At 39.6% G+C, this 12,771-nt stretch overlaps 1 protein-coding gene across 15 annotated transcripts in view; it reads right to left on the minus strand.

The window, feature by feature from the left end:
- ptprt (protein tyrosine phosphatase receptor type T) overlaps window positions 1–12,771 on the minus strand; it is a 224,702-nt gene that overhangs the window by 159,781 nt on the left and 52,150 nt on the right. For all 15 annotated transcript variants that reach the window (XM_058054365.1, XM_058054362.1, XM_058054361.1 and 12 more), the window contains exon 8: window positions 5,950–6,243. In XM_058054365.1, the coding sequence (XP_057910348.1) occupies window positions 5,950–6,243 (294 nt within the window). The remainder of the gene's footprint in view (window positions 1–5,949; window positions 6,244–12,771) is intronic.

The raw sequence follows: 12,771 nt of genomic DNA on the forward strand, positions 1-12,771 counted from the left end.
TTGTTTGAGTAATGACACTTAAGAAAGAACGTGGACTATGTGTCAAGTACTTGTAACCTAACCGGACTGACGTTAGTCGCTCGGCTCTTCCGTATGCTTCCAAACTTCGCTGAGTGGTCGTGGAGCCTGCACTACCGAATCCCGAATCATCCGCACATTTGCGGAAGTGACATCGCCATGCATTTGTCAATTTATTCTCTCCTTTTTGCAACAATAATCATTTATCTAACCATTTATCTTGTCTTAATCTAAGATGTTTTTGTCTCTGTTAGAATTTCTCAGACAGCTTTCATCCAAACTCCCTGTGTGAGACACACACACACACACACACACTAACGTTAGCGTTACTCATCGTCTCCTCACAGCTCAGTCAAGTGTTGATTAAAGCTGCTACACTGCTGAGTGTGAACTGCACACTAATGTTCCGCAGGAAACAGGCACTGTCCCTCACACACACATATAGTATACTGTAGTAGAGTATAGTAGTAGTATATAGTATATGTATAGTATAGTATATATATATGTGCACACACCGTGAGAGCGCATGTCGGCATGGTACATGTTCATGTTCATGTCCCAATAAAGCCATGAGTCTGCAGCTTGGTGTGTGTCTTTGTGTGTCTGTCGCCGCCGATTCGACGCTTCACACTCTTCCAGCTCGCGAGACCAACTTCACACACCCCACCCCCTCACCCCACAATGACAAGCACACGCTTCTCACTCAAACGGACAACAAGACAAGATAATATTCCGTATTATTTTATATAACTATTTTATATAACTTTTATATAACGTATAACTCCACTCATATACAGTATACCTGTTTTCCTATGTTGAATGAATAGTCACACATTGTCTATACAAGCAGTGTTTACAGCTTGTATCAATTTGTCTACTTAGGTGCAAGTTTTATTACGTTTAGAAAAAAAAAATATGAATAAAGAAATTAAAGAAAAAAATACTAAATTGACAAAAAAAATTATGAAAAAATTAATGATAAAAATTGATTTGAAAACTCCAATGGAGAAAAAAAACATGATAAATTAATTGAATTAACCAGGTGAATAAAGAAATGAATAAAGAAATTAAAGAAAACAATACTAAATTGACAAAAAAAATTCTGGAAAAATTAAAAATTAAAATTGATTTGAAAACTCCAATGGATAAAAAAAAACATAATAAATTAATTGAATTAACCAGGTGAATAAAGAAATGAATAAAGAAATTAAAGAAAAAAATACAAATTTGACTAAAAAAGGGAAAATTAATAATAGAAATTGATTTAAAAACTCCAATGGATAAAAAAAAACATAATAAATTAATTGAATTAACCAGGTGTCCAATAAAGAAATGAATAAAGAAATTAAAGAAAACAATACTAAATTGACAAAAAAAAATTCTGGAAAAATTAAAAATTAAAATTGATTTGAAAAATCCAATGGATAAAAAAAACCCTAATAAATTAATTAAATTAACCAGGTGAATAAAGAAATGAATAAAGAAATTAAAGAAAAAAAATACTAAATTGACAAAAAATATCGAAAAATTAATAATAAAAATTGATTTGAAAACTCCAATGGATAAAAAAAACATAATAAATTAATTGAATTAACCAGGTGCCCAATAAATAAATGAATAAAATAAATAAATTACATTAATATAAAAAAATTCTCAAGTCTCATTCTCAAAAAACCTGGCTTGTTTGAGAGCTAGCAGCTCCCCTTGACACACCAAAAAATAAAAAAATAAAAAATAAATAAATGAACCCACAATAATTCAATAAGATCATATTCTCTTATTGAATAAGATGATTTTGCCACACATTTCGATGACTTAAACCAAACTGTTGTTTGTTGTGTGTTTCATGTTTGGTATGTCCATGAGAGCCAGGTTGAGCGAGCATCTGCTGCTCACCTTGGTGAAAAGTCAAATCAGAGAAGAGCATCTTTATTGCGGAGGAGCCAACACTTACATTAAGATTTTTATGGGTGTGTATCATTTATGGATGCATATGTGAGCGTCATGGAGACCAGTTAGCCAGCACTCACATTAACATCTGCTGTCCGTAAAGCAGCAGGAGGAAGCGCAGAAAAATGGAGGATTTATGGCCAGCTGGGGAATTAAAAGGCTATTTTATTCAGGTAATGCTAAAAAATAAAAATCCTATATGGATTTCCAGGAGAATAGAGGATCATGTCATATGTATGCACCACGTGATGGTTGATGAATAGCACATAAAGACATCTGCAGTTGCTACAAAATAAAACATGTCATTGTTATTATTCTACTATGTTCATTACTTGGCATACCAAGAGTCTCAAACATGTTGTTTCATAACTAAAATGGGAAGCATTCCACAAAAAATGGTCAGCGCGCTTGGAAAGCTGTGAATCACAATGCGGGTTTCCATGTGCACAAGTACACAAGATGTGACCCCCGCTTTACAGTAATCCCTCACCATGTAGCGCGTCCGAGTTTTCTGCTTCACAGTTTTTAGCAAATATAGTAATTAATAAATCCTGATGTCTGGTGGTTGATTAGTCAAAAGTGTGCACATTTGGTAATGGTAATGGTAATGGTAATGGTAATGGTAATGGTAATGGTAATGGTAATGGTAATGGTAATGGGAATGGGAATGGGAATGGGAATGGGAATGGAAATGGTAATGGTCATGGCCATGGTTCTTTTTCATTTGAACATGCATCAGATTACAATTGAGTGCATCCCATAATCAGTTCCCAGTTCCACATGTCCAAAAGGAGTAGGAAGAAGCAAAGCTTATTAAATCCTACCCCTCCATCTGGTACTTTTACAATCAGTGACTGTTACATTTGTTCACTTCCTGCTTTCCATAATACAGTTTATGGTGTTTGTTTTTTAATAATGTACCTCATACCGAAGTACAAGGTGATATGAGCATCCAATGACATAATGGGTACCATAGTAAGTGTCAATATAGTGATATATATAGCACATCATGACTGGTTCAAGACTCTTCATCCTTGTATTTAGCAAACATCAACTGCTTGTATTGTTTCTTGAATTGGCTCATCGTTGTGCATTGTTTGATTTCCTTACTCAATCCATTCCATAGTTTGATTCCACATACTGAAATGCTATGGCTAGCATAACGTAGTCCTAGCATATAAGTGTTTCAAATGTTCTTCCCTGAGATCATATTTCTCCTCTCTTGTAGAGAAGTATTGGATGACATTTTTAGCTAATTGGTTATTTTTAGCCTTATGCATTATTTTAGCTGTTTGAAGATGAACTATATCAGCAAGTTGAAGTATTTGTGATTTTAGAAATAAGGAGTTAGTATGTTCTCTGTAGGCGGCATTATGAATTATCCTTACTGACCGTTTTTGCAGTACATTTAGCGAGTGAAGATTGCTTTTATAGTTATTAGCCCATATTTCCACACAATAAGTAAGATATGGTAGAACCAGAGAGCAATAAAGAGTGTGGAGTGATTTCTGATTGAGAACAAATTTTGCTTTGTTCAATACTGAAATATTTCTGGCCACCTTATGTTGTATATTTAGGGGAACATTGAACAAGTGCTGTGTTGTTACACTTCAGCCTCACTTTCCTGTGATTTTAGAAATAAGGAGAACGTTATTTGCTTTGTTCCATGTTTTCTGCCCCAAATGAAGTATTTTCAAGCATAAAAGTGACTGAATGAAATAAAATACATATATAAGGCATTCAGTAGACGCTTTCAAACACCTTTGTTATGATATGTAGTACTCTACAGTGGTCACTAGGTGTCATTAATGTGACATTGATGAGACAATAGCATCACAGGAAGTACGCTGTGTAGAAAACTCTCCCAACACTAACATGTGAAGGCTTATTTACGTCTTATTCTCTTATAGCGATGTAATTTGATGTCAAGAGGTCTCTAACAATGTTAAAAAGAGTATTCAGAAGGTGGCAAATGGGTTTTCTATTCCAAAATATTCCATTTATAAATAAGGAACGCTACTTTGCAGTCGGGTCTGAAACCAATTATCCACCACAAATGAAGAATGACTGTCCTCTTCCTTTCAACTTCATAATAATTTATGCTTTTATGTATTTTATGTTTGGCTCAGTTAAAGATGCTAACATGAACACAGAGAGAAACACAAAAGGTACACAACCAGGAACACACACACACCAAAGCTACTCATAGCCAGCAGGCTTTAAAACACCTGTCATACCTGCCTGCTCCAATACCATCACATGCACACGCACGCACACACACACACACACACACACACACACACCATCCTGTGAATGGTTGTGACAGCTTAACACAGTGCAAATAGCCTTGAAACACATGTTCATCTCTACTACACACACACACACACTGAACACAGCAACTCTGTTCACCATCACTTCCCATCAGCCAGCATCTATTCTTTTGTAAACAGGAAGTGGCAGCAGGTTTGTTTGAGCGGTGCTTAAAGAATCGCAAGAACTTGGGAGATATGACACCCCCGATTCTATCAGGCTTAATCTAGGCAAGGACTATCTTTGGCTTTTTCTTTGGCTTTTTTGGCAACACAAATTGAAAAAGACACTCAAATGGAAACAATGACAACCGGGATATTTTCATCACTTACCAGGACAAGGTAGAAAAAAGAGGACATTTGGTCACTGTCGTCTAAACTATGTGCAGTAATCCCTCTTCTATTGCGGTGAACTGGTTACAGACCTGATGGGATTCCTTATGTGTAAATGAAATACTTTCATAGAGAATACAGAACGTATTCGCCACCTTCTAAGTTTCCTAACATCATTAGAGAACTCCTGACTTGAAATAACAACCCTATAGTCATCTTTACACTCCTATTATCCAATATAGTAGACATAATAAGAAAAAATAAGACATTGGGAGAGTTCCTTGTTGTTGTTTTTTTTGCTTTTTTTAGTTCCTGGACTTATGGTGGCTAATATTTCTGGCACCACGTGACCAGTGTATAATACATGTATAATACTACATATTGTTTTAGTGCATTTCCTGAATTTTAATTTTAATTTTAATTTTAACAAATTTATTTAAATTTAATTATTTTTTATTAATTAAAAAATAAAAATAAAAATAAAAATAAAAATAAAAATAAAAATAAAAATAAAAATAAAAATAAAAATAAAAATAAAAATAAAAATAAAAATAAAAATAAAAATAAAAATAAAAATAAAAATAAAAATAAAAATAAAAATAAAAATAAAAATAAAAATATTTTAATTTTAATTTTAATTTTAATTTTAATTTTAATTTTAATTTTAATTTTAATTTTAATTTTAATTTTAATTTTAATTTTAATTTTAATTTTAATTTTAATTTTAATTTTAATTTTAATTTTAATTTTAATTTTAATTTTAATTTTAATTTATAAATTTCAATAAAGTATCCATAAAATGTGTTTTTCCATCCAACTTCCCGTTTTTCCTTTTTCCCGTACTTTTAGACTAAAATACCTTGTCGTTCACCACTACGCTATCAAGGCAAGATGGCGACTATTTTTGGAGTGCATCCTGAAATGCAATGTACTGCATTTTGCAGTACTTCTTAGTGTGAAAGCACTAATGCACTCAAAAGACTAAGTGCGAGTACACTGAGTGTAAGTTGGCAAGTGTGCAAATTGAGACGCAGCAAGACGACAGGAAGTGTGCGGGGATGAAGATGTGACAAGCGGCCACTTGATCAGATGAAGGAGCACTCCACACCCCCGCCGGCATCATCATTATTTGCCATGATTGCCCCAACCTGCCCTCACACCCACCCCCACCCCGCCTTCATCTCCCAGCAGCTTCCTAATGTCCCAATTATCCTCATCTTTGATTCTCTCAGAGAAGACGAAGGAAATATGTTCTTGTCCCTTTTTCGTCCTTGCTGGTGTGAGCGTGCTTCCATTTCAGCCAATCACAAGCCTGACGAGCAAACAGGAAGACTCTTACCTGCACATTTGGTCCTGGTGACCAGCGGCGGTCCCGGGGGACCCGTTCCTCCCTCTCCAGGTCTGGACAGCAAGACCTTGATCTCGTATTCCACATCGGGGTCCAGGTGCCAGAGCTTGTAGGTGGGGGCGTCCACCACATGCGTCTCGGCCCAGTTTCCCGAGGTGGTGCGGTACTCCACCTCTTTCAGGATGATGGGCCCGTCGCCGATGATGCTGTTAGCGTTGGGTTTGATCCACAGGTAGGTGGCGCCCACCGCCAGGAGCTCGGGTGGGGCGATGGGAGTGGGCGGCGCTACAAAATGGAAGAAAGAAAACATTTGTTCATATTATTCATTCATTCATTCTTATCTTCATGAGGGTCGCGGGGGTGCTGGAGCCTATCCCAGCTGTCTTGGGGCGAGTGGCGGGGTACACCCTGGACTGGTGGCCAACCAATCACAGGGCACATATAGACAAACAACCATTCACACTCACATTGATACCTATGGACAATTTGGAGTGGCCAATTAACCTAGCATGTTTTGGGGAGAACATGCAAACTCCACAATGAGAAAACCCACGTCTTCCTGATCTCCTAACTGTGTGGCCTACATGCTAACCATTCGGCATGTTTGGGGCATGTTTGTGTATTTGTTTATACACATTTTGAGTTTTAAGTTGCAGTGTGATGAATCGAGTGCTGTTAGCAAAGTGTTTGTTCTCAGTAAGACATTCACACTCACATTCATACCTATGGACAATTTGGAGTCGCTAAATTAACCTAGCATGTTACCCACAAATGCACGGGGAGAACATGCAAACTCCACACAGAGATGGCCGAGGGTGGAATTGAACTCTGGTTTCCTAGCTATGAGGTCCGCACGCTAACCACTAGACCGCCGTGCAGCCCTTGTTCATATTATTTTCTGCATAATTTAATCTTACTAATTTGACATACGGCTTACTCCTCCGCCTCCAAACTTTGGTGCTAGCTGACGTCCTCGTCCACTTTCTGATCAACATTTGCAATATAAGTGCCTGTTGGAATGAGATGTGTTTTCTGCAGGATAAACTACCTGCTTTCTAACAAAAGTATTTTTTTGGAGCAAGCGTCGCGACTTTGCTTGCTGATTTGCAAAAAGGGGGCGGGATCCACTGTACAGATCTTTCCTGCTGCTACAGCTGTCAACGCCACAATGCTAAATGATGCTAATGTGAACTGAAGGGAGACATGTGCGTCTCTCTTTAAATACGCCAAAATGAAAAAAAAGGAGACGTTGGATAAGTGAAAGTGCTTGGTTAGAAAACTCATTTGTCATTTTGTTGACAGCAACTTGACTTTCTCATTTGAAAAAAAAAACAAGGCTGTCAACTCTAAAAGCATTTGCTTGCTTTATTGCTTCCATTGCAAGCACACAGACATATATTCATATTTATATTTATATACTAGCTGACAGTATTAACATGTGGGAGAAGGTGAACTGACCCGAATATTTGGCTTCCCTCAAGACCGCATCAGAATATTTATGAATAGAATTATGGATGAAGTCTGCAGGCCCAGTGAGCCAGCTGTCAATCACTCACACATGCACACACACCTTTATACTGTGTGTGTGTGTGTGCGTGTGTGTGTGTGTAACAATCCACTGAGAATAATTCCAATGTAGATGTCATTTCCAGAATGAGCGAGAACAATAAAACAAACTAGAGAGGGCAATTTGTGTGGAAATTGGGTGTGAATGCTGAGCTGAAGAGCCCAAATGAAGGACGTGGAATTGGGGAAAAAGTGGGAATTGATGGAACGTGAGGAATAGACAGCCCCAATGGTTTGGCGCCGGAATGGTTTGAGAAAGGCAATTTATTTCTATGGGACTTTACGGGCCAGAAAATGTGGAATTTTGGGGGACATTTTAAGATGTGGAAATTTTGATGTAATGAATGAACTAAATATGTCCATTTATTTTAAATTGCAAAAATTGTGGAAATTTACAATGTGGAAGTAGTAACAATTTGTTAGATCAAAGGAAACTGGTGTTTGGAAAGTGTGGAATTCCAAGGAAAGTGGGAATGTGGGGGGTGTGGAACATCAATAGCCTGAGCTGAATGTTTTGATAATGTGATTAAATAGGTTAGAAAATGTAATAATTGTTTTCAGATGGGAATTTTTATGCTATTCTGTGGCCATTTGTCATTATATAAAGGCATGCAGTCTGAATTCAACAGTTAATAATGAAAACAATAACAAGAGTTGAAGCAAATATTCTTGGACCCAGTGGGGGTCCCCTTCAAATGACCCCCCCACCCCAGTGTAGGTTGAGTTCACATTATGCGTGACGACTTTGATCTGACATCAAAGGTGACAAAAATGCATATGCTGGTTGAGATGCTTACATTCAACAGTGGTTGCTGGTTGCATTGAAATGTGCCTGACACTCTGAAAAACCTGCCTATGAGGTTTTGATGACGTGTCTGCATTGTTATTGTTATTGTTATTTATACTTTTTTCTAACACAGGCTCACTCCTTATATGGGCGTGCCAGGGAACAAGCTGTAAGCTATAGAAGATGAGTGGGACCAATCACAGCGAAGTTGTGGGTGGAATGAATTAATTCAAGGAAATACAGCTGGAATAGGTGCATACTCTGGATGATCTAGACAGTTTTCTGTGTGTGTGTCCCAGAATTTATATTAAGGGATGAAAAATTTATTTGAAAAATAGGTCTTCTTTGACAACAAAATGTCACTGTAGTAAAAGTCAGATTTGGAGTCCAAAGACCAGAAACTAGGTGGATAATTCTAGCTAGCTTGCTACAGTGATGGGAAAACTATGAACTTGATTCCTTGTTACTTCATTAGTGTCATTTTATTTGGAGAAAACACAGTGATGTGTGTGTTGAAGCTATGTGTGTTGGTGTGTTTGATTGACAGCAGCTGCCTGCGAATGTCTGGAGGAGTTGATGGCTGCCGTTTACTCTCTGCTGAAGTCACACTGTTGCTAAAATCAACACTCTGTGTTTGTGTGTGTGTGTTGGGAGTAAATAGTGTTGGTTTCATCTTAGTGGGGTGGGCTTACAGTGGGGTGCAACAAAAAAAAATGTAAAAAGTGAGTCGTGTTACGACGCCCGGAGGGTTAAGAAGGACACTGTGCTTCTTTTTTACTGTTAATGTCTCAGCCGAGGGTTCACTGGACGTGTGTGTGTGTGTGTGTGTGTGTGTGTGTGTGTTGCTGACAGTGCAACACACACACCGATGAGATGAGGCGGACAATGTATATTATCATCATTCCTGTTCCATTATTATCCTCCTGTTTCTAATATGTCGATGCCCTTGTCTAGCGGACATGAGAGCGTCCACATCGGAGCATGTCTTGGGCTGGGCGAGCTCAGCAGTTTGAAGACACTTCCATTGGTGTTTACATCATCATCATCATCATCCGCATCCTCCATTGCTTTCAACTTTTCACCCTCACCCCTCTGCTCCTCCTGCGCCTCCTTCAGTCATCCCCCACACCTCATACCTGCTCATGCATTACTTATACGTCTCCTCACAAATTCTCTAAGAAGTGTCCTATTCTGCACTTACACACACACACATGCAGGATGATGCACATGAAAGAAAGAGTGACGGCCATAGAATACCAATCATCAAATACTTATGTGAGTACACTTCAGTAAGTACACTGTGAACTTGACATCACCATATCTACCCATTTCTTCTTCTCTCCTTTTTTAGTGGTGAATTGCAACCACTCCAGTTCACCCCTCCCCTTCTGCTACCTCGGCAAAACGGTGACTATTCAGGATGCTACGTGTTCGACACTGTGGACTCACCGTTCTGTCAGTGCATTGCATGTTGTTGTGCTTCACAGTGTGTGCACTCAACAGCAAGAGTTGCCTTGTGGTGGCGCTAGCGTGCAGGGTTTTATTTGTGGAGACTGTGGGTGGACGGCTGAGCCCACCCGGCCTCCGCAGAACCAGTCGTACTGTGTCCACGCTCCTATTGATTTTTTTTATTTTTTTGTTCTGGTAGAATATATAGAAGATGTACAGTATGTGGGCAAGGAATCACACACACACACACACACACACAAACACGCTGCAGGGAGTTATTTCTGAACCATACCCAGGTTCATGACCACCCAGACACACACACACACACCACGCATATACACCTCTGAGAGTGACAGTTGTGAATCTGAGCTACGCCCCGCTGAGTCTTATCTCTGGCAGGCAGGCAACACACACACACACACATACACACACATACACACTCACACAACAGCATAATGACACAAAAGGCAGTTTTACTGCAGTGCAACTACACAGTGTGAGGCATCCACACAACACAGTCCAGCCACATCCCGGGGTGGGGGGGGGGGCATAACTTTTTTACAGCAAGGGCCATATAGGCCGCAACTTTACAAATAAACATCTGTGATATACAGTATAAATATGATATATATGTGATATACAACATAAATATGGTGGCATCTATAAATAAACGTGAAATACATTATAAATATGATGCCATTTTCAAATATATGCAATATTTATAAACATATGTGATACATCTACATGCTGTGATATATTTGATATATGAAGAACATGTATGATAATATGATATATATGTGAAATACAGTATAAATATGATGTCATCTATAAATATATGTGATATACAGTATAAATATGATGTCGTTTTCAAATATATGCAATTTTTATAAAGCAATGTATTTGATATATGAAGAACATGTGATATATTCCATTCATGCATTCATTCATTCATTTTCTACCGCTTTTTCCTCACGAGGGTCGCGGGGGGTGCTGGAGCCTATCCCAGCTGTCTTCGAGCAAGAGGTGGGGTACACCCTAGCAGCCAATCACAGGGCGGATATAGACAAACAACCATTCACACTCAACTTAATACCTATGGACAATTTGGAGTCGCTAATTAACCTAGCATGTTTTTGGAAGTTGGGGGGGGGGGGCATGCAACTCCACACAGAGATGGCCGAGGGTGGTCTAACCGATGTGTTGATTTACTTAATTTTATTTCCCTTCTCTCCGCTTGAGCTTTTGGACTTTGCGCAAGGCTCCGGACTCCGGGATGGACTGACAGGTGGATGCGCGTCCGTGAGTGGAACTGCGGCTTTCACCTCTGTCTTGAGGACTAACTTTTTGACTCTTTGGGGAACTTTGGGACACTTTTGGGGTGGGGGGGGGGGGGGGGGGGTTAAACGTTCGGGATGAAGTTGGGGTTTCATGGTTGTCTTTGTTGGTGGGTGGGAAGTTTAGTTAGTTAGTTAGGTTGGGAGGGGGTTTGGTTTGGAGTCATTAAACTGCCGTGGTGGAGGCAAACAAACATTTCCGACAGTTTCCTTTTTTCTTACAGCTGATATCCCCGCACCAATCGTAACCAAAGCAAAGTTTATTAATTTTTCTGTTTTTAATAAATGCGTTTTTTTTGTTTTTTTGGGAAAACCTGATGCGGCCCAATCTCGCCCAGACCCTAGCTCCAGTGGCCCGCAGGTAAATTGAGTTTGAGACCCCTGCTGTAAATGATATGTTGGGAATTGAGTTTGACACCTGTGTTGTACGTATAGTAAAGTCTGCTTTGGAAGGCGTTTCTTATGTAAGAGCTCAAGGTTTTTGACATGAGAATGCTGCGGTGTGTTCCTCAGAGAAGCCCATGCATTGAAATGAAGGCTTGTGTGACCTCCACCAACATGGAGAACCCTTTGACCCGTTTGGCTGCTCGTCGGACTTGAAATAGGGGTCAAAGATTGTTCTGTAGGTTTTTATATTGCGTTGAAATAATGAGACGGCGAGAGGCGGGATAACCTCTGCCTCGCTGCCGTGTGTGAAAGTCGTTTATCGGCATGTTTTGCTGATACGCACATTTAGCCTTTGCAAAGCGCCTGAAAGACGATCTGAAAGCAGACATTTCCTCTTGCGTTCGTTCGTGCTGGCCTCTGCACCCTCAGCAAAGGAACAGCCTCTCATGTCATCAACACGCTAGACTGTGAAAGAGGAAGGAATCTTTGCCGTGTTCCATCCCGATGCCAACAACGGCAGGAAGAATAAGCTGGATGTGCGGAGGAGGCGGGCTAATGTGGTTAGCCTTTCATAGAATTACACCATCCGCAGCGATCTGTCGCTGTCACGTGTGATGACATTCTTGGCTCCGCCCACTTTTCCTCGGAAGACCTGATTCTTTGTTCTTCATCAGCAACTAAAGTATCAATCAAATCAGCATCATAGCTTTACTGTCGTGACCCCGCCCCTCTTGGTTCTATCTTCCCACTGTACAGTATGTCGCCCCCCTATTGGTAGAAAATAACATAACATGTAGCATTACATTTAACACGAGACATGGAAACCTGATGGTTTCCGGGTCCATCCTCTGCTCATCATCGAAAGTAGGAATTTTTATTTTTTAATAATCTCAATTTCTAATTTTCAGCACGGTGGTCGAGTGGTTAGCGCGCAGACCTCACAGCTAGGAGACCACAGTTCAAATCCACCCTCTGCCATCTCTGTGTGGAGCATGTTCTCCCCGTGCATGCGTGGGTTTTCTCCGGGTACTCCGGTTTCCTCCCACATTCCAAAAACATGCTAGGTTAATTGGCCACTCCAAATTGTCCATAGGTATGAATGTGAGTGTGAATGGTTGTTTGTCTATATGTGCCCTGTGATTGGCTGGCTGGCGACCAGTCCAGGTTGTACCCCGCCTCCCATCCAAAGACAGCTGGGATAGGCTCCAGCACCCCGCGACCCTCGTGAGGAAAAGCGGTAGAAATTGAATGAATGAATTAATTTCCAATTTTCTGTTGAAATGACATTAT

This window comes from Doryrhamphus excisus, chromosome 18, assembly GCF_030265055.1.
Source record: "Doryrhamphus excisus isolate RoL2022-K1 chromosome 18, RoL_Dexc_1.0, whole genome shotgun sequence".
Classification (NCBI taxonomy): domain Eukaryota; kingdom Metazoa; phylum Chordata; class Actinopteri; order Syngnathiformes; family Syngnathidae; genus Doryrhamphus; species Doryrhamphus excisus.